Source organism: Lonchura striata, chromosome 3, assembly GCF_050655825.1.
Source record: "Lonchura striata isolate lonStrDom1 chromosome 3, ASM5065582v1, whole genome shotgun sequence".
NCBI classification, from domain to species: Eukaryota; Metazoa; Chordata; class Aves; order Passeriformes; family Estrildidae; genus Lonchura; species Lonchura striata.
The window spans coordinates 85215670-85241205 of record NC_140705.1 but is presented as its reverse complement, the minus strand read 5'-3'; the positions used below and the strand labels follow the sequence as shown (position 1 = coordinate 85241205).

Here is a 25536-nt window from a genome sequence, read left to right as displayed (position 1 = left end):
AAGGTGGAGGTGCATGCTGCTCCAGATGAGCTCCCAGGAGAAGGATTTGCCCTGCACCAGCCAAACAGGAGTTGTGATAGCCTTGTTGTACCTGGAAGCAGCTCTGGGCGTGACTTACCTCCCTGCACAGGGCAGAGTTAGCCCCACAAGGCTGTGAATTGGGGTTTATCAGCCCACAATCACAATTAATTGTGACTCTTCCTCCTAAGGGATACCCCATCCCAAATCCTTATCTGGAACACCACAGAGAAGATATCTAGATAAGATAGCTGTTTCACTGAAGACCCAGTACCCATGGCAGCTTGCCCATTTCTGATTAATAGATCAGCTTCTCTAAGACAGCCATGTTTGACTGAAATCACCTGAATGTATAAACTGCCTCATGCATTGCTCAGCTTCCAGCCATGGCTGGGGCCTCACTGCCTTCACTGATGGAGGGGGAAAGCTCCCAGGATCCCAGGAGATCCAGCCACCATCAGAGAGGGAAAGGACATGAGCTCTGAGGGTCAAGGGACCTTCTCACAGGAGGCCTTGCAGGACAGTGGGAGGGCATGATACAGGTCTCCCCAGCCTGTTCTGCTTTTCTCCATTTCCAATAATTGGGACTGTGTCTTTTCTGTCTCCACTCCTCCCTCCAGAGCCCACACTTCAATCACAGTGCACATTTGACCAGGAAGCCTATGACTGTTGCCCAGGGCCAGGCAGTGCCATGAGATGCAGTGGGTGCCGACAGCAATTCTGTGTCTTGGTGTCTGTTGCCATTTTCATGGGCAGCCAGTGCTGCCCTTTTTTAGGCTGAGCTCTTTCAGCCCTGTGCTCTTCTTTTCCTCTGTGCTTGTTGGACATCAGAAGTCATCACCCCACTCCTGGTAAGAGTCCACTTTCACTCCTAGGAGAGAGGTCATGCTTCCCAGTGGTGCTTGGGAGCTTCACAATGGCTCCTGATGTGCCAGCAGCAAAACATTTGTGTTGCATTGCTGGTTGCAGGAGGCTTCTGCTGGGCAAAAGGTGGAGACAGGAGTGCTTCCCCATCGATAAGAGATTGCCCAGGGCAACCATCTCACCTTCTAAGCTCTGAGGCAGAGGCCCTTGTGGGTTTGCTCAGCCCAGGTTGCACAAGCATTCAGGTTTTGCTGTTGTTTAGTGAGCATCTGAGGTGCTGTGGGGCTAAGGAGGTGCAGCCTGAAGGTTCAGGATGATGGGCAAAGCATTACCTGTGAGGCAAGTGTCAGCAAAAGGGCTCCACACTTTCAGAAAGGGATGTCTGCATGGAGAGAGTCCATGCCCTGTTGCCAGCCCCTGAGAGGAAGGATATAAGAACCTCACCACACCAATCTATGGCACAGGGGCAAGAAGCCCTTTGGTGGCTGCAGATCCAGGACAGAGCCAGGAGGCTCTCCCAGTCAGAGCCTTCTCCTACTGTCAAGTGTCCTTCAACTTCAGTAAGTCTGAGGAAGCCCCTTCCCACTTAGAGCTCTGCTGTTTCATCTCTGGCTAGAAAGCAGCTGGTGGTGAGTTTGGGGAAAAGTCATTAACCCTGCTTCTCAGAAGTACTGAGGACAGAAGGAAAGACTTCATTTTCCTGGCAGATGTGCTGAGAGATGGTATCAGGGGAAAGAGGCACTTCAGCAGCAAGGATGGGAAGCTGTGCAGTGATGGGGCGGAGGGGAAGCAGGGTCCCTCTTCTTTGAGGGCAGTGGTATTTGTGGTTTACTACCCCATGCTAGAGAGGCAAGTCTCCTTGTGGAGGTAATGCATCCAGGTGAGATGTAAAGCCATGCTCCTTACCCCTTCCAATTAAAGATTCCTTCGCATTTTTCACAGTGTTCTGGCTAAATTACAGTCCTTAAACTTAATTACTGTCTGTCTTCTTAAATATCTGTTGCAGTCCCAATGTTATGTTTCTCTTCCTGTTTTATGTTGATCTGTGCCTATCAAGTAGCTGCTTTATTCCACTCCAGAAGTGGCTGCATTTCAGCAATGGTGGATATTATTCCTGTATATAGTATGAAAGTCCCTGCAGAAGAAAAGTGCAATATAAATTTAAGAGACTGCTTTTCTTTACAAGGAGACCTCTGCTTGGTAGTTGTAGAAATACATTAGGAAGAATGCTGTGTGGGTGTTAGCCAAGATATACTCGATTTTATTTTTTTTTCAGGGTGTAGAACAGAAAATATGTGAGTGTGCAGGCTCCTGGGTATAAGTTGTAGATATTAGAAGTAGTGAATGCTACTGTGTAGTTACAAGTGCAGCTTACAAAGAAACTTACACTTGAAACCTCTTTTTGTAGTTGTTCATCATATTCTGAAAAATGTACTTTTTAATTACAATTTTCTACAGTTCAGTGCAAGTCCAAATAACAGGTCATCAACAGAACTTTAATCCATGGCTTTTAACAATATGAACATCAATTCTTGCTGCTTGCCCTGAAATGCAGTTCCTGGCTGGTAATAATAATATTAAACTATTTTTCTTCCACAAAGATCAAACGTTGGAAAGTGGTGGACCTCACGTGTTCCATTTGATCTGGAGTTATGTAATTAGGAACACCTGAGTGCAACTCTTCCCAGCTGTATGGGAGTGAAAAATTGTTTCATGTATATGAAAAACCTTGCATAGTGCACAAATGGTTTGGGAACTACTCATGGGTCCCTTTCAACTTAGCATATTCTGGGATTCCATGATTGGCAGGCATGCAGAGCTGCTCCAGCAGAGCTGCACAGCATGCTGCCTGGAGCACAGCTGTAGCAACAGTGATAGGGAGCCCTTCTTCTCGGAGCTAGTTTTCTTCTGGAAAGAAATATGGTAGCAATCAGAGAAAATTGGTGGGGGTGGGGGGGCTTCAGATACTTAGGCTGGTAATTTTTTTTGCAAAAATAATTTAGAGATATGAGAATTAGTGTAGTAAATATGATACAAATTATATTTTATTCCCTATTGCTATCCAAAGTATTGAAATTTCATTTCTATCTATACAAAATCCTGTGGGTGCACTACTCCAGAATTACAAAAAAAATTACTACCAAAGGGAGAGCAGAGTCTGAATTCCTCCTCCTCAGCCTGTCCTTATCACTCTGTGCCAAAAAGCACACAGCTTTTGGGTTGGTGTCGGGTGCTTCTCAGCCTGGGGGGGACAGTCAGTGATGCCGGTGGGAGAAGCATCCCTCCACCACTGCCCTGAGCCTTGTGTCCAGCATGAAGTGGTCCCCATGCAAGGCACTATCAGGAGCAAACCTTGCTCCCCATTAGCTCTCAGCAAGGCTGAGGCAGGGAATATCGATGGGAATTGTCAGGGGGTCCTCAAGCTGCCCCAGGCAGGAACAGGCAAAGGAACCAGGACATTTTAGTAGTCCCTGGAGGAAATGGTGTCACTTCACCCCAATTGGAGACAAACCATTTTGCTAAAGCAGAGAGCTCAGGAAGCTGCTGCTTCAAGATGTTGCTGTTTTAGTCACCTTTGTCAGCACCATGCTGATATGTGTTTTTCTCTGGAAATACTGCAGCATCCCTTTACTTCCTGGGTGCCTTTAGGTGCCCTAGCAATGGCACGGAGGAACATATCACATGGGCTCTGTGCCTTGAGCTGGGTGTGGTAAGACAGTGCCACAGCACCTACTGATGCCCAGCTCCTGCAGCCAGGGAGAAGGACCCTGCTTTTCAATGATAACAAGCAGTTGCATTGAGAGTATTTCTTGTGCAAAGGATAGGCCTCCTGGCACTCCTGGCTTGGGAAAGACCACTCTTGGTCCTTTAAACTGCCCCAATATGTTGTCTTTTCCAGACTGCCCTCAATGTGGGTGCATCCCTCTTCATAGCAACAAGTGTGCAGCAGCAGGACTCTGTGCAGGCTGTTGCCATAATTTTATTTGCTTTGGCCCAACTAATAGCTGCTCATCCAGAGACAAAAGGCTTTTACAGAAGAAAAGTGCTGGAGAGCTCTGGCTATTGGATTTTAACCTGACCAAATTTACACTCCATGGTAATAGTAACTGGCAGCTGTTGGTTTCCAGCAGGGAGTTGAATAGCCTTGGCACACCCAGCATCCCAAATGATGGCTGTGGTCTATGGGTGTTTTCAGTTCTTCCCTTGGGATTAAGGCACATGTCGGTTTGGCTGACCATTTGCCACGACCCAGCACACCACAGGGGATTTTGGAGTCTTCTGATGGTTATTTATAGTTTGTTATGGTCATTTCAGACCACTTGTGCCATGGAGGCTTTAAACACCCCAAGAAGCACTGTGGGATAGCCCAGGACTACTTTTGACCAACCCACCATTACAGAGTGGGGGAGGATGCAGCTTGCAGACAGCTGTAGTCTGCAGGATGACCTCTTGGCCATGGAAAAACAGTGCCATCCCACTCCATTTTGTCTGAGATGTGTGCCTGACATCCAGACCCTGGGCTGTGATTCATGTGCATGCTCGGTGACTTTGCTGTCAAGCATCCTTTCTCAAGAAGAGAGAGAGCTCCAGAGACAGACAGCAAGTCAGCAGGACTTATGGTGTCCCTGTGCTGTGTGGCTGCAGGGAATGGGGCCTCAGTCCAGGTCACTTAGATCTGCTCTGGCACCTTCTCCATCTTGCTCCCTGCAGCCCTGGCAAAGCCTGAGGGGCTGGTGGGGCTGCCTGGGTGGTGGTGGTGGAGCAGGAGCACTTCAGGGCATGTGTTGGCTCCATCATGGACCTAGTATGGATCATGCCCTGGCTTCATCAGAGGCAAAGGAGGGATCACAACATGCATGGCTGAAAGGATGGAACAGAACTTGTGTGTGTTTTCTGGAAAAGGAGAGAGGAAAGATGAGCTCCACAGTGCATTGTCCTTTGCTTCACTCATGGCAGGCAGCAGGCTCTGACCTGAGGCTTCTCAGATGCTGAGCAGAGATACTAAAGAAAATTTTGAGACCAAATTTCCCAGTAAAATGTACTAGCCCAGCTCCAGATCCTCCATGAAGAAGCCAGGCAAACCACTGTCCTCCCATGGGTGATCCCTGACGAAAGCTGCAAGGGGCTGGTCCCAACTTGTGAGCACTGTCCTCTTCTCCGCTGCCTTTCATGGTGAGGGTTTTACAGCATGGGACAGAGAACAAGGGAAAGGGAGAGATGCCGTCTTTACTGTTGCAAAGGTAGAGCTGGGTGATTAGAGATTTTTGTAGAGAGCTGTGCAAGTCTGTGGAAAATCCAGGTTTTGCTGGCTTTTGCTATTGCCTATAAACAATTTGCTCCCGTGGAATAAGACAAAATTTTGCACTTCCATTAACTATTGTTCTAAAAGGAAACTGGGCTATGAATGTTTGACTTATAGTGGGATTTTTTACCCCCAGAATGGCCTAAACTCAGTATAAGATAGGGCCAGCTGGACAGCTGTCATACACTGCTAGTCCCCAGTGCCCAAAGCTCATAGTGATGGATATACCTTATGCTGTAATGGCTGGGGCCTTGTCTGAAGCTTTGAGCCAGGTGAAGGGTACCTGTCTGCTCTGCCACCCATGTGCATCTGTCCTGTCTTCCAGCCAAGTCTGTAGGAAGATAAAAGCTGTCCTGCTGCTGCTGCGAGCCAGCAGAGATCTGCTTTGGCTGGGGAAGATGGGCTCTGGTCCTGCCATTTAAGCAGTGAAGTGGCTTCCAGTTGTGTAAAGCCCAGCTGTTACAATTGAGAGATGCTCCAAGATCTTCAGAAGTTGCATAACTATGGCAAGCCTCAATTCATCGTAAAGGCAGGGCCTGGGTAGGAGCTGGGATGTGCGAGATGTCAGCAATCCTGCTCTGCCACTCTGAGTGAGCTGCACCTCCTTTGCTATCAGCATTACAGCAGCTCAAGGCTGAGCCCAAACTAGCCAAGAGCAAGTGCAACCTCACTTCCTCCTCTGCATTGCAGCCTCTGCAGCCAGGCACCAACAAGTTTTCTTTTGTTGACCCTGATAAGTAACATGGTGCTGAGATGAAGCTGTTTCCAGGTGTTGCTTGCACTGTAGGTCTGTCACTGGTAAGGTGTTTATCTTAGCAGCTTGTAGAGGATCAAAGCTAAAAGCTGAGGTGTGGGTGTGTTGAAGCTGCCAGAAATGCAGCAGGGAGGAAATAGGGCCCCTTTTGGAGGTGGTCTCCCCAGCTTTCCCTTTTCCACAGTCCATGCTCCAACTCAGAGTACCTTCAAATTTGGGGCATTTGGTATATTATGTCTCACTGGGCCTTGTTCTCAAGAGCCAGCTGTGGGTATCAGTAAACAGAGTGATAGCCAGGCTGTAGCAGCATGGTCAGCTCAGACAGCACCTAGATTGTACTGAGAGGAGAATATAGATACCATTCTATTTATAAAATGCAACAGGCATTGACTGGAGTAGTGTTTGGGTCTTTTGTATGGATGGCAGCATGTACCACACAAAGACTGAGCAAGGGACTGGTGAGCATTTTCCCTGGGAAAATTCAGATGCTGATGAGGGAAGGTATTTACAGACTTGGAGCAAAGAAGCTTTCCTATGCATGTAGCATCCTGAGACAAGAAGACTCTCTCAGAGTTTGCTGGAGGTGACCTTTTCCTCACATCAAACTTTGTTTGTTCTTCCCTGCTGCTCCTCCTCAGCTTCACAGCACATTGATGTAATTGTTGGTGTTAAAGCTGGGTAAAGTGGCCTAGTGTCAGTACTTTCAAATAGATGAGTTTGGCCTGCTTTCCCATTTTTGGGATCTTCTAGATGTACCAGCTCATTCCACAGCAGGGGGTTCCACAGCATGCATTCATCTTAAGACATTCCCTAAAAGCTGTGAATGCTATGGATACATGGTTCTTCTTTGTGGTTTTAGTCACAGCCCTTGCCTGACAGCATGGAGACAATCTCTAATCTCTAGATGGAATGGGAAATTTGGTGCCAGCATGGTTTTGCTTGGCACCCAGTCAGAGCCATCCTGCCTGTATCACAATACACATAGCAAAGGGGCCATCATCCAAGATACAACTGTTCTCATGGGGAAACAACTGTGATATCTGCTTTTGGCCAAAAGTGAGCATCAGACAGTGATTTCCACACTCTTTTCAGTCTATCCCCCTGCTCCTTACTTAACTCTCATCAAGTGTTTCATTTCCAGCCTGGAGAGATGGCAGCAGACTTCATCCCTGGATCCCATAGGAGGGGATCACACCAAAATCCCATCCTCAACTTCTGAGGTGCAGGGAGAACCAGCTCAGGCCCAACAGTGAGCCACTTCAGTGGGATCTAGTTCCAGTGGGACTGCATTGCCTCACACTTCTAGGTCACCAAGGGCAGTAAGAAAGTGTTGGTTGACCTAACAGAAGTGTTTGGTAAGCAGCCCCCAAATGGAGTGACAGACAAAGTCTGTGTGTTTGGGGATACTGTGGAGAAGGGAGGGGGGTCCTCTGGTGTCTCTTGGGTTTTTGCTATCAGTATCCTAGGTGGGAATCCTGGGACAGAGCCTCATCTCCACCCACCTCCCTCATTGCCACCATGTCTTGTCCCATCCCCACTCCACATCTCATAGAGTGCCATCGCCGCCACTGAGTGGAGCTGGGACCCTCCTTGCCACCATGATGCCAAGCCGTCCACAATGTTAAAAGCACAAAACACAAAGGACTAAACTGAACCTTTTAAACAGGGTGAGATGTTTTATAAGCATTGCCTCATCCACCACCTCCCCCCAGCCCCAGTGCATTCGCCATGTAACCTACAGGTTCTCAATGTGGATTGTTTCATTCAAATAAAGCTGCAGTACTCAAGTGGGTGAGCCTGTGTGTCCCTCTCTGTGGGGTCGGGGTGACAAGGTGCAGCCTGCAATTGGTGCTGACAGTGGCTGGGGCAGGGAGGAGCATGTATTGCTGCCCAGCCCTGAGGCATGTGCCAGTATTTGACCCTGAGCCTTTCCCAAAAGATATGATTAGAAGTCCCTGGGGCAGCACAGAGGCTGGGCATAGGACATGGCACAGGCAAGTTTGGGGCAGTTAGTGCTGGGGAACCCTTGTGAAGGGAGTGTCTCAGAGCCCTCCCCTGATGTTCCCTTACCCAGCACTCCTCCTGCCTTTTCCCAGACCTGCAGCTGTTGAGGTTGCTGGCTGCTGATGATACCACTCAAAACTGATTCTTTTGTCCTTTGCTCTTGACTTCTGCCACAAGAAGAAGAGTCAAGGCAGCAGCTCCAAAACTAGTAGGTGTGAAACAAATCAACAGCCCTGGGCTGTCAGTGTGGTGCCAAGGCCCCTTCTCCTGGTACTCCCCTCCACCCCAGGGTCTCCAGCATAGGTCCAGCTATTCCAAGGACCCATCAGAGAATGGGCAATGCCAACCATGACCCATGTGATGCCTAAGGTATTCTTGGGTGAACATGTCTTCTCTGCCATGAGATCTACAGGGCTACTCAGCTTAGGCCCTAAGTTAACTTTACCTCATCTGAGCCCTTAAGAGCAACACTTGAAAGAACCGCATGTGAAAGCCAAACATAGTTTTGCTTTATGCACCACAAGCTGCTGTTGGCTGAACCTCATCAGACTCTAAAACAAAGCCAGCACCCAGGTGCCTACCCTGACTGTGGGGCAGTGGATGATATAAACAACTGCCATACCCTCCACTTCAGCTAGTGTTAATGATGATGACTCCGTGGCATCTTGAGCAGCCTGGAGAAAGTCTGGGATAGGGCTCAAACCAATGCAGAAGAGTCTTCCAAACTAACACAACATTTCTGCCCCCTCTGCTTCCATCATAGCAAGCAGTTGTGAAACCCACTGGCAAAGAGGATGTTTGGTTTTATGATTCTATGAAAGTAATCGTGCCTAGTAAATGCTTCCTTTTTCCCCTCTCATAATGAAAATTAAGTGCTCCAGATGGGAATCTGAAGGGAGCTGGATTCTGGAATTGCTGTGGTGATTCAGGTCAAAATACTGGAAAGCACTATTAAACAAATATATGTGTGTGTGTGTGTGTGTATGTGTGTGTGTGTGTAACATACATATATATTATATATTTGCATATATATGCATGCACATAGCACTCATCTCTGTCATTCCTGCCCAAGTTCAGCTCACCCTTGTCATGCACACGTTGAGACAGAGTCGCACTCTGCTGTGACTCCTCCTCAAAGTCCCTCTCCCTTCACACACAGTCCAGAACAGCTCTGAGGCTGGACAGCGACTGGCCAGGAAAGCAAGCTATATTTTGAAGGAATAGGCACAGACTGGGAGGGAATGAGGTAGAGGGGGACAGCCAAAGAAGGAAAATGTAACATTGTTTAAAATCACCCAGAGAGCGGGAGTCTACTCCAGCCACTTACCTTTTGTCCTGGAACTTTGCATTTTTGTCATTAATTGTTAATTCTTGCTGTTCTAATAGTCCCCACACTAGCTCTGCTCTGCAGAAGCACTCAAATTTTTTACGGTGTTGTCAGCTGTAAAATGACACATACTGTAAAAGCCTGGGCTCTGGCTCTCTCAGACAGGGCACCACCATTGGGGATTACCTCTAATAACCCAGAATTTACTGTTTAGTTTGTGTTTGCCTGACACCCCATCTGTGGTCACTCTCACTACCTACACACTAATACATTCCCAAGCTCTATGTCGCAATTCTTCCATAAGGGAGAAGAGGATGTGCTGGTAGATTAGAAACCAGGCTGAGGTTCAGGCTGCTCCTGCAAGGTGCTCTGTACTATTGATTGGACAGCTGCTACAGCTCAGTCCCTTCTCTGTGCACTGCAGACAGCAATATCACTTCCAAAGGTAGAAGCAATGCTAATTTCATTAAAGCCGGATAACTGGGAATGCCCACCAAAAAGACCACAGGGGAGCAAGCCACTTTTGTCTTTGGCTTGGTGATTGGATGCTGCGCAGTAAGAAAAGCCTGGAGCCAGACAGTGAGTGATGAAGATCGAAAGGAGTATTGACTTCATGCTCAAGGAAGGAGAGTCCTTCATGTGAAACCTGCAGAAACACGAGCTGTACAGTCATTAAGAAGAGAACTGTAATGCAGACACAAGGATGCTTCACTGCATATCTGCAGGCTCCAGGCTAGTTGAGCATGGAGTGCTAGCCTTGTACCATCACACACAACTTTTTGGCAGGCTCCTGATCCCATGCAGCGCTGTCCTGGTGCTTGGCAGGGGCTATTTACCACATGAACCCAACTCTCACAGACTCTCTCCCTTCCCTGGGCAAGCAGCAGAGGAGAGGTGCTGGTTCTGCCAGGGAATCCCACCAGCATCTTGCAGGAAGGGATAAGTAGCACAGCTGGATATAGAGGTTGCTGAGAAGTAGCTCCTGACATTGGAGGGGGTGGGGTGCAAAGGCTCAGAGCACCAAGCTGGGATGGCAGAGACTAGATTTTTGTAAATGGCCATGCTTGGCAAGGGACAGGATGGGAACCACTTGTTCCCTGCCAGATGCTTGGGATTGGATATGAGAGTATGAGGGTTAGAGGTGGAGGGACAAGATGTAGCTCTAATCTGTGCAAGGCTGTGCCTCAGTGAAGAGAGATGGCGAGTGCCAGCAAGGTGGTAAGTGGGTGAAAGCAGGGAAGATAAGGCTGCCTGCACATAGGTGCATCAGGTGTGCCACACACATGCATGTAATTGTACATACATGCAAGGGCTGTGTGAGTGGCAGATTATTTCAGCATATCCTTTGGAACCCCTTTTCCTTATTTCTCTCTTCCTACAAATTCCTAAGCAAGGCTGTCTGGCCACAGGTCTGTGGCATTTTCCCAGAATGGAAGAGAATATTTGTTACAAGCAAAAACCACAGAAAATGCAACAATCTGAATTTTAAATATTCTCACCTTGCTATTTAACAAGACCAGAGGGAAAAAAATGGTGCTGACTGTAGAGGAAGATTTATGGTTTGTAAGACAAGACCAGGATTTATAAGCAGAACAAAGTGACCTAAAAAGCAGAGAAGATTTAGAGATATGAGCTGCAGCTGCAGCCCACCACATTAGTATCCTGACAGCCCATGCGAGCCCCAGAGCAGAGCTGGGTCCTGAGTCTGGCTGGAAAAGCTTTGTCCATCAGCTCAGTGGGGACAGCAAGGAGGAGACCTGTTGGATTAGCATATGGTTGGATATCTGGTGATGGAGGGGCACCTCCCCCCAGCTGTGTTTCCCCACACTGTCACACTCTTCCATCAATGTGTGGCCCCATATACATGCCACACATTCACACCCATGAGGGCTCTGACTGAACCTGACTCCCTACCCAGCCCTTTTCTGTCAGCAATAGCCTTGTGCTGATGCCAGCTACAGACTGTTCCTGGATTTTTGCTACCGCTGGATCTCTGATCTCTGGGAAATTCTTCTGCCTCTATGGCATATCAGAAGCACTGCCCCACCTTGTCTGAGGACAGCCACCTTGTCTCCCTTCAGCCTCCCTCGGCTGCATCTTGATCCTCTTTGCTGCACTCAGGACTCTTAGTGGAAGGAGGCAGACAGTGTAGTCTGGTCCCCTGGGCTCCCTGCCCTGTAACCTGCTGCACCAAGGGCTTGGGATGCTGTGGCCTTCCCACTGCCTCCACTCATGTAACATAAGGCAAGATCACTGCCTGCTCCTGTACCTCTGGTTTGGCACTGAGCCAGTACTACTCCCTGCCGTGGAGAGGGAATGGGGATTAATTAGCTAATTATTTCACATTGCCTTGAGAAGAGACAGGCTAGCCCAGAGCCTGGTACCTTGCAGCTAGCTGGTGGCTATGATGGGGGATGCCAGGGCAGGCCAAAGATTTTGGCATCTGGAGCTCAGAGATGACCCATGCATCCCTGCAGGGCTTTTCCACATCCCACGTGAGCCCCTGGGCACGAGGGAAGGCAGATGCATCACAGATTGCTCCATGCAAAAGCCAGACTGACATGCCTCTGAGGGCTTTTCTTGAGAGCAGACAAGGAAGAGGGGCCAGGGCTGTTCCTGCAAGGTGCAAGGCTGCAAGTGAAGCCTGTCATCAGACTACAAAGCAGGTCAAAGGTATCACATCCTGCTTTTGCAAGCATGAGAAAATGCTCCACACCACTGAGAAGGAAAGGGGTCCCATCCCATTCCTGAACACTAAGCTGCAACCATTGGACAGGCTCCTGCCCTGTTTCAGCCTGGTTAGCACCTCACCCTGGACCAGGTTTTATGTTCTCATGGGCTGCCCTGGATTTCAACTTCCTCTGCCTCTGAAAAGAGCTACACTGTGGAGGAAAATCTCTGAGGTATCCTTCATCCAATGGATGTACACTCACAAACTCAGCCTCTTTTAACCCAGTGTCCTGAATGGGCTTTGCAGCAAGCCAGAGCCCTGCTGCCAGTACATGAGTAGTGCCTAGAGCTCACTATAGGTCCCTGTGCAGCTCCAGCTTTGCCTGATGTTCTGAGTGAGAGCCAAAACCAAAGTCAGAGCTAAGCCAGAGCCAGTTTCCTTCAGCCCAACAACAAAGTGCAGTCAGCAGGCACACTGGCTGTACAGCTGTAGGGGACTGCCTCTCCTTGCCCCAGATATTTCTGAGAGATCTCAGCATTTAACCAGAAAGAGCTGAAGGTTCCTGAGGAGATATGGGAGGCTTGGAGAGCTGCAAGTGGACAAGGATCTGCCTGCTGTACCCTTCAAGTAGTTAGGCATCACACCTAGAGCACAGCACAGAGATAGCAGAGCTGACCACAAGCGGCAGGGCTCGGGCAGCAGAGAAGCTGCCAGTGCCACATGGGCTGCCCAAGGGAAAAGGCTGCAGCAAACCTGGCTTTGCAGAGCCTCCTCCCAGCTCCCTCGAACAGCCCCACCTTACACTACAGACAGCGCTGTGCATTGACCTCCCCACCTCACCAAAACCTGCCTTCTGCTTTTGACAAAGAAAATACTGCAGTCCCAAATCCCGGCTGGCAAACAGCCTGCCTTCAAACATGGGTGGCTCCTGGTATTTCAGTGCCTTGCTCCAGCCCTGTCCTCTTGCCTTTCACTTTTGCCCTGCAGCCCTTGCTAATGCTGTTTCACCCCCGACTCCCCAGCCTTTGCTCTCATCAGGAGCAACCTGAAATTCATGCCTGGGTCTTCAGGAAATGGGAGCTTAAAATAATTTTGTCCCTTCTTCTGATAAAAATGACAGTATTGCCATAAAAAAAGAAAAATTCTTAAAATAACACAGTGTTTAGAAGCTCTGTGTCTCTGATGCCACCCTCTCTCCCTCCTGGCATTCCTGGCTGCACATACTCTTCTCATCAGCCTTTCCCATGACTGTCTCCATGATTTATGGTCTTAATAACCGAGCCTGAATCCTGCTGCCCTCCTCACTGGGGCTCATAACCGGCTGCCATTCAAACTCATAGCAAAGCATATTCTAGTGCAGTCCAGAGCATCTTTTCAGAGCAACATCATCGCCTTCTGCTCTCCCCAGGAGGAAACACCTTTCCTGCAGGAGAGCTCTGGGCAGTCTTTTCCCTTCTCTTTTCATAGGACACTTCTGTTACTGTTTCATGTAAGCCACCATCAGCTTGCAGCAGGAGGGAACAGGGGGGCTTTTCCATGTGGATGTACATGTTCCTCCTCTGCAGCAAACTAGCAAAACAGCAGCTTCACCCATGCATAAAAGTCTCCCCACACATTTCCATGGAGGAGAAGGTACAGAAGAAGGTAGATGGTCCCTTACAGGTTGGATGAGCATCAGCCCAAGGACCTGGGCACAGAGATGGACGTGAGCAGGGAGCAGGGAGTGTCATGCAGGGTCTGAAAGCTGTGGATAGGGAGCCTCCATGCTGGCTGCTGTTGCAGGTACCACCCTGCCATGCAAGGGTCTCTCTCTCCAGCCACAAAGCACCTTACTGAAGCATCAAATCATTTAGGCTGAAAAAGACCTCTAAGATCCCTGGGTCAAACTATTAACCCAACATTGCCAAGTCCAACATTAAACCCTGTCCCTCAGTGCCACATCTACATGTCTTTTAAACACCTCCAGAAATGGTGACCTCACCACTTCTCTGGACAGCCTATTCTTCCAATGTTTGACTACCCATTCAGTACAATTTTCCCCATTACCCAATCTAAAGCTCCACTGGCAGAAGCCATTGCCATTTCCTCTTTTTCTGTCGCTTGTTATCTGGGAGAAGAGGCCAGCCCCTATCTCACTACAACCTTCTCTCAGGCAATTGTAGAGAACAATAAGGTGCCTCCAGTCTCCTTTTCTCCAGGCTGAACACCATAGGTTCTTTTTTGCTAGGCAGCTTTACAGATACTCTTTCCCCATCTTTTAGTACTGCATGGGGCTGTTATCAGTCTTGGTCTTGTTGAACCCCATACAATTGGCCTTGGCCCATCAATCGGCCTGTCCAGATCCCTCTGCAGGGCTTTCCTATGCTCCAGCAGATCAACACTTCCATCCATCTTGGTGTCACCTGCAAACTGACTGAGGGTACACTCAATGCCCTCATCCAGAGTATTGATAAAAATTTAAAAGTATTGATAAAGATTAAAAAGATGCTGAGCCCTGGGGAGCAGCACTTGTGACCAGCCATCAGCTGGGTGTGACTCAATTCACCACCACTCTCTGGGCTTGGCCATCCAGACAGGTTTTGCCCAAAAAGAGTGCACCTGCCCAAACCATGAACAGCCAGTTTCTCCTGGAGGAAATACTGTCAAAGGCTTTACAGCAGCCCAGGAAGATACATCCACAGCCTTTCCATCATCCACCAAGGAGGTCACCTTGTCACAGCAGGAGATCAGGTTTGTTAAGCAGCACCTATCTTTACTAAACCTGTGGTGGCTGGGCCCGATCCTCTGATTGTCCCATACATGCTGCACATGCTCCATGACCTTCCCTGGTACTCAGATCAGCTTGACAGATGTGTATTTTCCTGGATCACGCCTCTGACTTTTGTAGATGGGCATCACATTTGCTAACCTTCAGTCATCTGGGACCTCCCCAGTTTGCCAGGACTACTGGTAAATGATTGAAAGTGGCTTGCTGACTTCAGGGCCGTGTCTCCCAGGTCTCTTTCTATTTCCTCTCAGGCTTCAGGGAATTGGTAAAGCCCTGCTGACTCCCTGGCAAAATAATAATTTGTTCTCCTGTTTGTACTCCAGAGCACATTGCTGAGAATCAGCTTAAAGGAGGTGAAGGACCCCAATTAGTCTCCAGAGAGTCTGCTTGAAGCTTTGAGAGCTGCTCCTGAGGTCTCTGGCTACTTGGAGGTAAGGCCAAACTCTTGTACTAATTGACAGCAAGGGAGAGGCAAAAGACAGTTCCCCCATCTCTGATACAAGCTGCACTCCCACTTAGCCCTGGGAAGCCACACTTCAGCTGTGCAACAGCAGTTCAGCAGCTGATGCTCCTCCTGCCCTCCCTTCTTGCAGATTAATGACTGTCTAATTGTTCTTTATTTTGCCCTGGCAAAGGTGGAGTCCCTTGCTCCTCACAGGGGAGAGAGAGCAGTGGAAAGGTACAGGGGTGTCCCCAGAGAAGCAGGAGCTAATGAGCCATCTGACTACAAGAATTTTCTTTGCCTGTAATACCTGGTAATAGGTATTGCCTTGGAGGCTGGCTCAGGAGAATGAGGCATGAAGAGGGGTTGAGGATATTACAATCCTCTGATTTTGAGCAAGTGTTGTTTTTACAAAAGACAAGTCATCACACAGATAAGCATGATGCTTTGCTTAACAAGAGAAATAAAAAAGCCCCCAACCACAACATGGAGGGTGATGGGTTCAGCCAGAAATCAACCCCTGTCTGCGTGTCTGTGATGCAAATCATGAGCTCCTGCACAAGCAGGAAACATGCTAGGGGGAGACTGCCTGTCCTCTGCACAGAGAACAGCCAGGTCAAAGGGGAAAAAATCTTCTCAGAGATGGGGGTGAAACAGAAGTAGTTCCCCTACAAATGGATTCTCTCTGTTCCCCAAACACTGAGTCACGGTGGGGATCTCCTGTCCTCCTTACTGTCCCCCTGCTCAGGAGGGAGTTCTCGCCAGACCCCATACAGTAGCTCCCCAGGGATGCTGCAGGTCCTGAGCTCCCTGTGGGAGCAGCCTCAGCCGCAGCAGCACAGGAGGCAGCCAGCCAGCTCGAAACAGTCATAGCTCTCCTCAGCCATCACATCATGATGGATGAGCCCTGCCCCATGGAACTGTCACTGTCCAAACAGAGCATGAGCTCACTGCTTTCTGCCTCCCATCTCAGCATGGAACCAGCTGGATGAAGAACTCCCTGTCCTCCCAGAGGGCACAGTCTGGCCTGGCCTTCCACCTTTTGATAACAGTGCTCAGGCATAAGAGACAAAGGAGTTTTCAGGGTGTAATCCCACTCACCTCAAGGCTTGCTGATTATAGGAGAGGGGCTCCCGTCCACTGCAAAGGAGAGGAGGAAATGCAAATGGATGAAGAATGATCTGGTCAAGCATTGAACCTTGTTATCTAATTTGAAAAACGGGCAAATGAGGTAATTATGGTGAGATATTGATTCATAGCAACATGATCCATAAATGCTATAGCAATAACTCTCAGTGCTGCCATACTACTTCCCTGGCCCCTCCTCAGCTGCAGAGGGCAAGTTCAGGCTTTTCACTTTAGCTTGTATTAGTCTGAGGGACAGAGACAGAGCCAGCCAGTGTAAGCAAGGTTAGGCCACCTTGGCCAGTGGGGGCCAGCAGACCAAAATGAGCTGGTCTGTTGGCCCCCACTGGAAAAACCTCTTCAGGAGCTTGGCTCTGATGGCCTGCTTTTCTTGTGTGTATTTTCAGCCAGGTCCAGTAAAGGCAGTAAGTGAAAAAAGAGAGAGTCACATTGATGGAAAGGGCCAGGAGGTAAGACAGAAGTAAAACAGAGGCTTCACCAGCACAGAGGCTACAGTGGCCTCCTACTAGGCTTTGGTAGTATACTGGTTGTGGCCAAGCAACTTAACTGTATCCTGTCCAGTTAGGGTCTGAGCTTTTCTCCCACTGCACAGGAATGTAATAAACTTCTGCTCTGCATCTGGAGACAACCTTCTCCACAACTGTGGAAAGCTGCCTTTTGCATTGGTAGTTCCCAGATAAGTTCCTAGTAGGTTTCTTAAAGATATATGCAGAGATAGGTTTCCCTATCAAATTTCCATTAAAATCTGTATACTCTTTATGTATTGCACACAGTACAGCATATAGAGCACACAAACTGTGTCACCCATAGCTGTGTGAGCCTGTGCCCCTTTTCTTTGGTCTGTTAGCTTAAAAGCTAACCTGAACATCAGTTATAACCAGAAAGAGGTAGCAGACCCCAAATATTCTCCACACTTTCAGATCACACCGAACACCCTTGTTGACCCATGAGTTGCCCCTATGAGTGAGTGAGAAACCAGCCTGGTACCTGGGAGTGAAGGGAGAAAGAGCTGGGGTTCAAGCATGTAAACCTGTTTCTCAAAAACAGGTCTACAGCTTGAGCACCTCCAAACGGTGCTGGGATACAGGACATAGGAGCCAGAGCACCAGAGAACATGCCTGGCACAAGCCTGAGCCTGCTTGGCTCTGCCCTCATGGTGTCTGAATGTCTGTCTGCACATGACAGTCACATCAGGAAGGTTCAGCAGGTACCCCTTGGCATGCTCCATGGGAGGCATGCCAGAGGCTTTTCATGGCATTTGCTGCAACTTTTTTCTTCCCAACCTCTGGCTTGGGAACTTGATGCTGAGAGAGAACAGTCATGGCTCTATTCACAGCTCAGCTGCTTACCCTCTATTTCACCACCTGCAAAGCAGGTGATCATGATAATCCCCTCCTTCCCTGAGGATGCAAAGAGTCAATGAATAAATCACAAAAAGGAGTGCTTTGAGATCTTTGGGTAGAAAATATTCCAGGGCTGTTATTATTATTGATAATGGCACATATTTATTCCATTTATTGGTACTTCAAGCTACATAAAAGTAATTCCCTAGATGCAGGAGATTTAGAAAATAAAACTTCTGTTCCACAAGTACTGGCATGTGTCAGATGTGCTGAAGCAAATATTACCTTCACAGGCACTGTCTTGTGTGCCCATTTTTCAGCAGTTCCTGGGCTTCATCCTGCCCCACCAAAGTATCCTAACCCTATTTTCATGACCAAATCTGAAAGTCTTTACCCCTTCCACATCCTGCCAGTTTTCTTCACTGTATCAAATCCTCCATAACACTCTCTTTCTCAAGAGCATACCCTCAGTCTTTACCTTGTGCATGTGACTCATGACTTCTCTGTTTGTTTCCTCAGCTGGTCCTTTAACATATATTCCTATACTCTACTTCCCTGCCCCTTCTTCTGCAGAGAATGTGTAAATTTCTGATCTATTTCATCATGGGAAGAGAGCATGACTGGTTCCTGGAGGCAGTTTAGGATGCTGCAGCGGCACAATATGCTGATTATGCTTTAGAGCTCTAGCATCATGCCCCACCTTCAAGGGGAAAACAAAAGATTTGTGTTTTATTATTCAAAAAGGTTGTCCTGCTGCACAGGAAACTTTCCGAGCGGACAAGTCCTAAAGGGTCTGCACTTGTCTGATCCCACTGAAACAGCTATGGAAAAGCAGATGGATGCACTCCTCCATTGCAGACTCTACTCCTCTGCCAGGGAAGTCTGTCCTAATGAGCTCAGGTGACCTCTTTCCCTGCACTCAGACCTGTCAGCCACAGACAGTTCTGTGCACTTTTGCTGTCCATCCGTGCGCATGCCTGGCCACTGCAACATCTATCTTACTGTGTGAACCCCAATACAGCCATAGCAAACTGCACAGGATGGGCTGCCAGCCCTCCTACTCACAGCCTCTTGTCACCAAGAGATGTGTCCATTTCCCTACCCCATACAGGCACAGCACGTGGATACAGCTCTGCCTCCAGTCCCTCTGTCCTCCTCATCATCCAGGTCCCAGTTCCCCCAGCCTTGTCCCTCCCTCCTGAGGAAAGGGACATAGTTCTTTACATGGCTAGCACAAGCTGTCCCCACTGGATTCCTGAAACACCATTACCACCAGGAGATGTCTCCTCCTCCCCAACAACTCTCCTGTGGGCCATGCTCTGATTTCTCTGTAGGGACACGTCAGGAAACTCACAATTCCATCTCATACTAGCAGGGCTTTCCTGGGGAAAAGGTCAGGGAGAGGCCTCTTATCTCTCTTTAGATACCTATAATTCTGATATTTAATCTCAGATTGCTACCAAGGTGCTCTGTCTTGATTGAGAAAGAGGGGAATCTTCAGCAGGGGGCTGGCCTCACCTCTCTTAAATACTGTTTGAGAGGCAATGAGCCTACTTTTCCTCCACTGACTACAGCAGGAGTGTTGGTCTACCCTCTGGACAGCTGTTGCAACGGGGAAGAAACCCACACTTGGCACCCAGCAGATACCTACATCCACTCCACAGCCCAGAAAACCTTGTGCAAATACAGTTTCTCAAGTAGCTCCCCCCACAAAAATTAAACTACCAAACGGAAAAGGCTGGGAACTGGTTCCTTCAACATTACAGGGGTGAGCACAACAGTTGCTCAAATGGTTACGCTTCTTCAAGCTCTTTAGACACTGGCTGATGTCTGCTATCTGAAATTTTAAACCTCTAAACACTGATTAAAAACTACCCACTGGCAGAGAAAATATTTGTTAGTTTACTCCAAGTTTATTAGATGTTAGACCTAATTAAAAGTTCCAATGCATGGTAAATGCTTCTTTAATTACTGCGAGACAGGAACATCAGAATTGTGGTTTTGTGGAGAAAGTACATCTAATTAGCCTGGTTATTTAGGGCATTATTTCTATCTATTTGAAATACATTGCACTACAAGCTGCTTATTCCAGCCAGAGCTTTATGGAAATGTGTTCCAATGAAAAAACACTTAAAAAAAAAATTTTGTTCTGTAATTTTTTTGCTGTTATTAATACTTCATTTATTCTTAATGAAAGAAACTAGACTGAGAGTCCTAGGAGGATGAATTCTTTTGTTTATGCAAAGAATAAGTAACAGGCGCTGCATGGATCACTACTGGGATCTTTGTTATGAGCAATTTGGGAGCTACGGATCCACCACTCAGTCCTCCACTTCGGTGTGTGCATCAGCAACATTGGAGGCAAGTTTTTTGGACACAGACACATATTCTGTGACACTGATATGATCTTACTCTATTCAGCTAGACACATTTCTACATGGTTGTATTACCAGAAGCACAATTATGGCCTTCTCCCATCTCTACCTTTTCTGACTTCCTGAATATTCAAGCTCAAAATCCAAGGTTTTGTTTCCAACTCTTTTCATAGAAACAACTTTCACTCCCCTGGCACCCCTGCTGCACAGAAAACCTTGGAGAGCAGCAGTGTAGAGCTGGCTGGTGCAGTCCCTGAGCTGTGGAACTACACTGTGTGAATAGTGGAGTTACCCTAGCTCCAAACTGTGCTTTTACTTTGGGAGAGTAAAAGGGGAAGAGAGGAAGGAGGGGTAGTTATAATCTATATGAAGGAGAGGATATTTTAAAGGGACACTTTTAACCATGTAAGGAATACTTTGTGAATCTGTGCTCTGTATTAATGGCAGACATTGCTCTTGTAAGGAGGGGTGGTGAAGTTCAGTGTGCTTCAGTAACCTCTGTCAGCACATAGTTGTCTTTGCATCATTTGTGGCTTTTCCCAGCCTGATTAAAGGCTTTTTTTTTGTTTGTTTGGGAAGCAGCTTAGAAATAAGCATTGCTACCTATAAAAAACAAACCAACATATCAACAAACAAAACAAAACAAAACAAAACAAAAACAAAAACAAAAAAACCACAAACCCTAAATCAACCAAACAACAAACCAACAATGAGTATTGAAGAAAGGATTACATTAAAGTGGGGATAAAGCCCCCAGATCTCTGTGGACTAGAAAGCTCCATGTTGACACAGTGAAAGTGTTAATTTAAAGGGAAAGAAAGTGCAAGCATTCATATGTCTCTGAGTAAGTTTTGATTCCTGCTCTTCATTGGGCAGTCTAAGCCACACTACAAAGCAAGTACCAGAAACCACAAAGCTCACATGAACCAAACCAGGAGCCATTAGGAGTTCAAGAAATATTACTTATTGCTGTCACCTTGAGTTTAAAAGGACAGTGTGCAGAGCTGACACTGCTCCCAAGGAAGGGCAGTGTTTACCCATGGGGAGCAGACTCTTGCTGGAGTAGTGCTTTGTGTGCTGTCTCTTGCATGAACACTGTTGCACTGAAGAAACTGTGAAAATACAAGTATGGTGTCCCAGCAGTGAATGAAAAAGAGCCTTTAAAAATCAGGCAGCATAGGCCTAAAAGTGTGCATCATAGAGTTCAAGTTTCCTTACCTCTCTGTGATCCTGAGAGTTCACCGCAAAGGCCAGGAGGAAGAAGAGGGAAGGGGCTAGTATGTGGAGAGATCCTCTTGGAGAGCCATTGATTTATCTGTCCATGGCTTTTAATGCAGATGGAGTATCCATCAAAGTCCCTGTGTGCTACAAGTCCTGTGAATGACCTCCTGGTCTCAGTTAGTCCCACATGCCATGCAGTGACAGCGCACAGCCAGCGCAGCCGTGACCCCGGGGATGCAGTCACTCAGGGAGCAAAAGCCGCCCCCTCTGGGGGCTGCAGCGGGACATGGAGGGCATATGGGAGATGTGGACAGGCATCCAGAGAGCTGGCAGCAGTGAGCAGCTGAGCAATCGCCTCCCTGGGGCTCCTCCAGGAGCAGACACCGTGAGGACAATGAGATGCATCACCTGCCTGGGGCTGTAGTGGTGTGAATCCAAACACAATAGGCCACAGGGACTGTGATCCACGGTCAAGGATGTCACAGTAGAGACATCAATGAGTAGCAATGATTGGTGCAGTGTGTTCCCCAGAATCAGTTATTTGGGGGAGGGCATGGGGAATAGAACAAAGCCACTTCTCCTGACTGGGCATGTAATCCTGCAGCTTGGGGGAAATTACAGATTCAAGCACCTGGAAACCACTGGTGTTGTGGTGTGTTTTGCTTTGAATCCATGCTTGCCCTGTTCTCCTCCCTAATCCCCTCCCTTCTCCAGCTGCCAATCTTCCCAAGCCCTTCCCTAACCTCCTCCCTTCTAAATTGTCAATCCTCCCTATCCCTACCCCTTTCTCCAGAGAGTTCTGTGTCTGTCTTGTTGCCCTCGACACCCCATTTTTTACTTTGTATTATTCCCCTCCCCTGTTCTCCCTGATAGGTTTACAAAATGTTAGTCCCACATTTGACCCTTCCTCAGCCTTACCCTCATTGGTTAATGTTCCTACACCCCGCCTCCTGAGTTGCTATATAAAAACTTTTGTTCGCCTTCCCCCAGCTTTGTCTGGGAGCCCAGGAATAAATCCATCTTTTTATGCCCGAAGACCCGTGTCATTGCTGTCTGTCCCTGCGATAACTGGGAATTGCAGAACTTGCATGGGGACGGTCGCGCCCCTGCCGCAGCCGCCCCGCATGGCGCACGCTACAATGCACTGGCACTTAGGCACATGTATGTATGTGTGCGCATGCAAGGGACAGGAGGGCCAAAACTAAAGCCTCACTCCTACTAATAACCACTGTGTTTTTAGCAGTCTGTCAGAGGGAGCGAACTAGCTGGGAGCCAGGAGGCCCCTGTGGGTTATGCTGCAACTTCCCATGCAGTGCTGAGGGGTGGGAAGGTCTTTCAGGAGGCAGTCCCAGGCTCACATATAATCACATCCATGGGAGGATTTAACCCAGAAAATCTATTAGATCAGAGTTTCACCACCTGTGATTTTGTGACCACCCAAGCTGCTGAGAAATTCTCCAGAAGAGCATCATGTGCAGAGAGCCAGGAGCAATTCTCATTTACAGCCAAACAAAACTTTTAAAACTCTTTTATTCCTTTTTAATTTTTCTTGTTGTTTGGTCTCCTTGTGCTTTGAGTATGAACAGATAGTGTGGGTTTTCCGTTAGGAGATCTATGTACGATAGGTCTGTAGATTTTATTCTAGTATCTTGTGGAATGTCATCTTAGGGCCTGTCAAAGATCTCTTGTGATAATGCTGCACTCCATCAACTTGCTCAGCAATTGTCAATAAATCTCAGATCAACAATTGTCAGTAAAGCTCAGATTCTTGTCCTGTCTTCCTGGGATCCTTCCTTAAATTTATTTCCTCTGTTCATCAGTCCTGCCACATGCAGAATGAAGGCAGCAGACTTAATTCCTCAAGCACCTGGAAGGGTATGTGGATTGCCTGGTTTGCTCTTCACACTCCTGCAAATCCATCTTTCAGGAATGGCCCTCCACAGAAGGAAAGAGTGGTGGCATGCTGCTGCAAAGTGCTTAAAACAGCGGGATGAAGAAGAGTGAACCCCCCAACCCATGGCAATTAGATGGAGCTAGAAAGGGTATAGTACACCTTGGGCTGTGCTTGTCTGCAGGAACACAGGGATTAGGGACATAGCTCATGGGTCTGCCCTTGCCACAAGGGCTGAGGGCCCCAGACCACACACAGAATAGAGCAAGTGGGGAAGGAAGCTGGCTGGGATAGAAGGCTATATTAACCAAAGTCTTTCTGACTGCAACATCAGCCAGAGCAAAACTGACAAGAGCTCTCAGTCTTCTGATTTCCATGTGCAGGCTGATCAGCAAATGGGGTCTGGCAGGAAGAGCCCCTGTGGGGATGCTATCACACAGATGCCCAGATGTGTTGTGAAGATAGTTTCTGCAGCTTTTGCTGGAGCATCTGATATCAGCCACTGTCGGGATTGAGATAAGGGCCTAAAGGAACATTCATCTTGTCCAATGTGGCATCTTCTTTGCTCACAGTGGTCTCCTGTTCCCCCTTCTCTCACTCATTTTGTTTACTGTTTGGATTCACGGCTCATGTGTTTTTCTATGCAGCAGTTGTCTCTTTATGTGTCTGAGCAAGGCTGGGTACACAGTGAGCTTTACAGTCCTGTGGTGATGTCCACCTGCCCCGTACACCTCCTGCAGAAGGAAGCGCTGCCCTCTCCCACTGCTGCCTCCCCCCCACAGGACTCATCATTCTCACTGCTCCCTGCAGATCTCTGCAAATTTTCCCATTACCTGTTCCCCACACCTACAGCTCTGTTTTACCCACATCTTCACCCCAGTGTTAATTCCCCAATAGCACAGCTCCTTCCTCAGATTCCTCAGGGCTATGTTGCCTTCCCTTGCATGCAAGTGCCTATGGCATCACATTCCCAATCCAGCACAATCCTTTTTATTTCCTCTTTCCTTCCCAAGCCATTTGTACTAAGCTTACCTTCTGTTCTGGGGAGCATTGGGTTCAAAATTCTCCATCTGAAAAATATTGTTTGCTGGGAAATTTGCTTTGGATGATACCATGATCTGGAGGGATGCCTGCACTCTGTGAGCTCATTTTCCATCTCTTCTGCCCTTCAGGTGAGAATGCTCAGCCTTCTTGGCATAGTTTCTCTTCCCATATCAGACACACAGCCTCTCTTCTTCACTTGTCAGCAGCTCATCCTGAAAGGGTTATAATTTATTTTGAAGAAAAGGATCTAAATGGATAATGTCCAGTTTTGATAGTGGTCTCAGTACTTGAATGCACTATAAAACATTCAGCAGACTCAATAATTACCTTTCTGCTCAGCTGCATCATGGCCTTTGGGCTTCCCACAGCTCAGGTGTGCTCTGCTTTAATCCATCTCTCCCAGGACTCCAGGAGCCTGAATAGTTCAGCAGAGATAACTTCAACCCAAAGCAGAGAGCTCTCTGGAGGAATGCTGGGACTGGGATGGTCAGTGTAACCTCATCACCTCTGTCTGAAGAGCAGGGGCTGAGAAATATCAGTAAAGCCCTTCTCCCCTTGCTTCAGTTGCTTCTGCCTGAGAGACCACTTGGCCATCCCAACACTTCCATCTTACAACACAGGAGTGAAGGGATTTTATGTCCAGCTTCTTGATACTGAACAGTATCATAACTCCTAGGCCCCACGCTCTGCACAAGACACAGAAGACTATAGATCTCACGTTCACAGACTGCTCCGTCCATCCAGCTCCTGCTCCTGTCCCAGTGCCTCCATCCACTGAACTGACTGCAAGCTGCAGAGAGCAGAGAGAGCTGACCAGGAGAAAAATCCAGCTGTCAGAAGAAGTGTCATGTGAAAACAATGGGATCAGAAAGCAGAGAGTTAGAAGACAGTGAGAGGATTTGGAAGCTCTCCTGGTGTTGTGCTAATTGGCTCAGCATCCTCAGATCCTCATCAGCCAGCCTATAAAAAGTGAAAGGGGTGAGAAGCTCTCTCCTGGCTAGAGATGTCCAGGCTCACAGAACAGCCACATAAGCCAGCATCCAACCGGCAGAAGGAAACCTAGGCCTGGGGAAGGAGGAGGTACAGGTGCTCAGTTTGCAGCCACGCTTTGCTTCAAACATAGTCCAACTTAAGGCAAAAGACTGCACAGAATCCACCAGGTTGTCATTTTTTCCAACATGGAAGTGTCAGCAGCCTGCTAGCAAACTGCCTGCAGATTGGCAGCATTTGAGCCTGGCATCTGGGGCACCAGCCAAGATGAGGGTGCAGGCCCATGCTGGTGTCAGCTAGAGTTCATTTTCTTCTGAGTGGCTGGTATTGGGCTATGTTTTATATTTGTGCTGAACACAGAGTTGATAACATAGAG

The 25536-nt window shown here is 48.0% G+C and overlaps 1 protein-coding gene across 2 annotated transcripts in view; it reads left to right on the top strand.

Moving 5' to 3' along the window:
• The window catches only part of MDGA1 (MAM domain containing glycosylphosphatidylinositol anchor 1), a 206598-nt gene that overhangs the window by 139481 nt on the left and 41581 nt on the right, over positions 1 to 25536 (top strand). For both annotated transcript variants that reach the window (XR_014953850.1, XM_085575600.1), the window contains exon 15: positions 15032 to 15139. Coding sequence is in view for 1 of the 2 variants with exons in the window: in XM_085575600.1 (XP_085431726.1) it covers positions 15032 to 15099 (68 nt within the window). In the remaining variant the exon portion in view is untranslated. The remainder of the gene's footprint in view (positions 1 to 15031; positions 15140 to 25536) is intronic.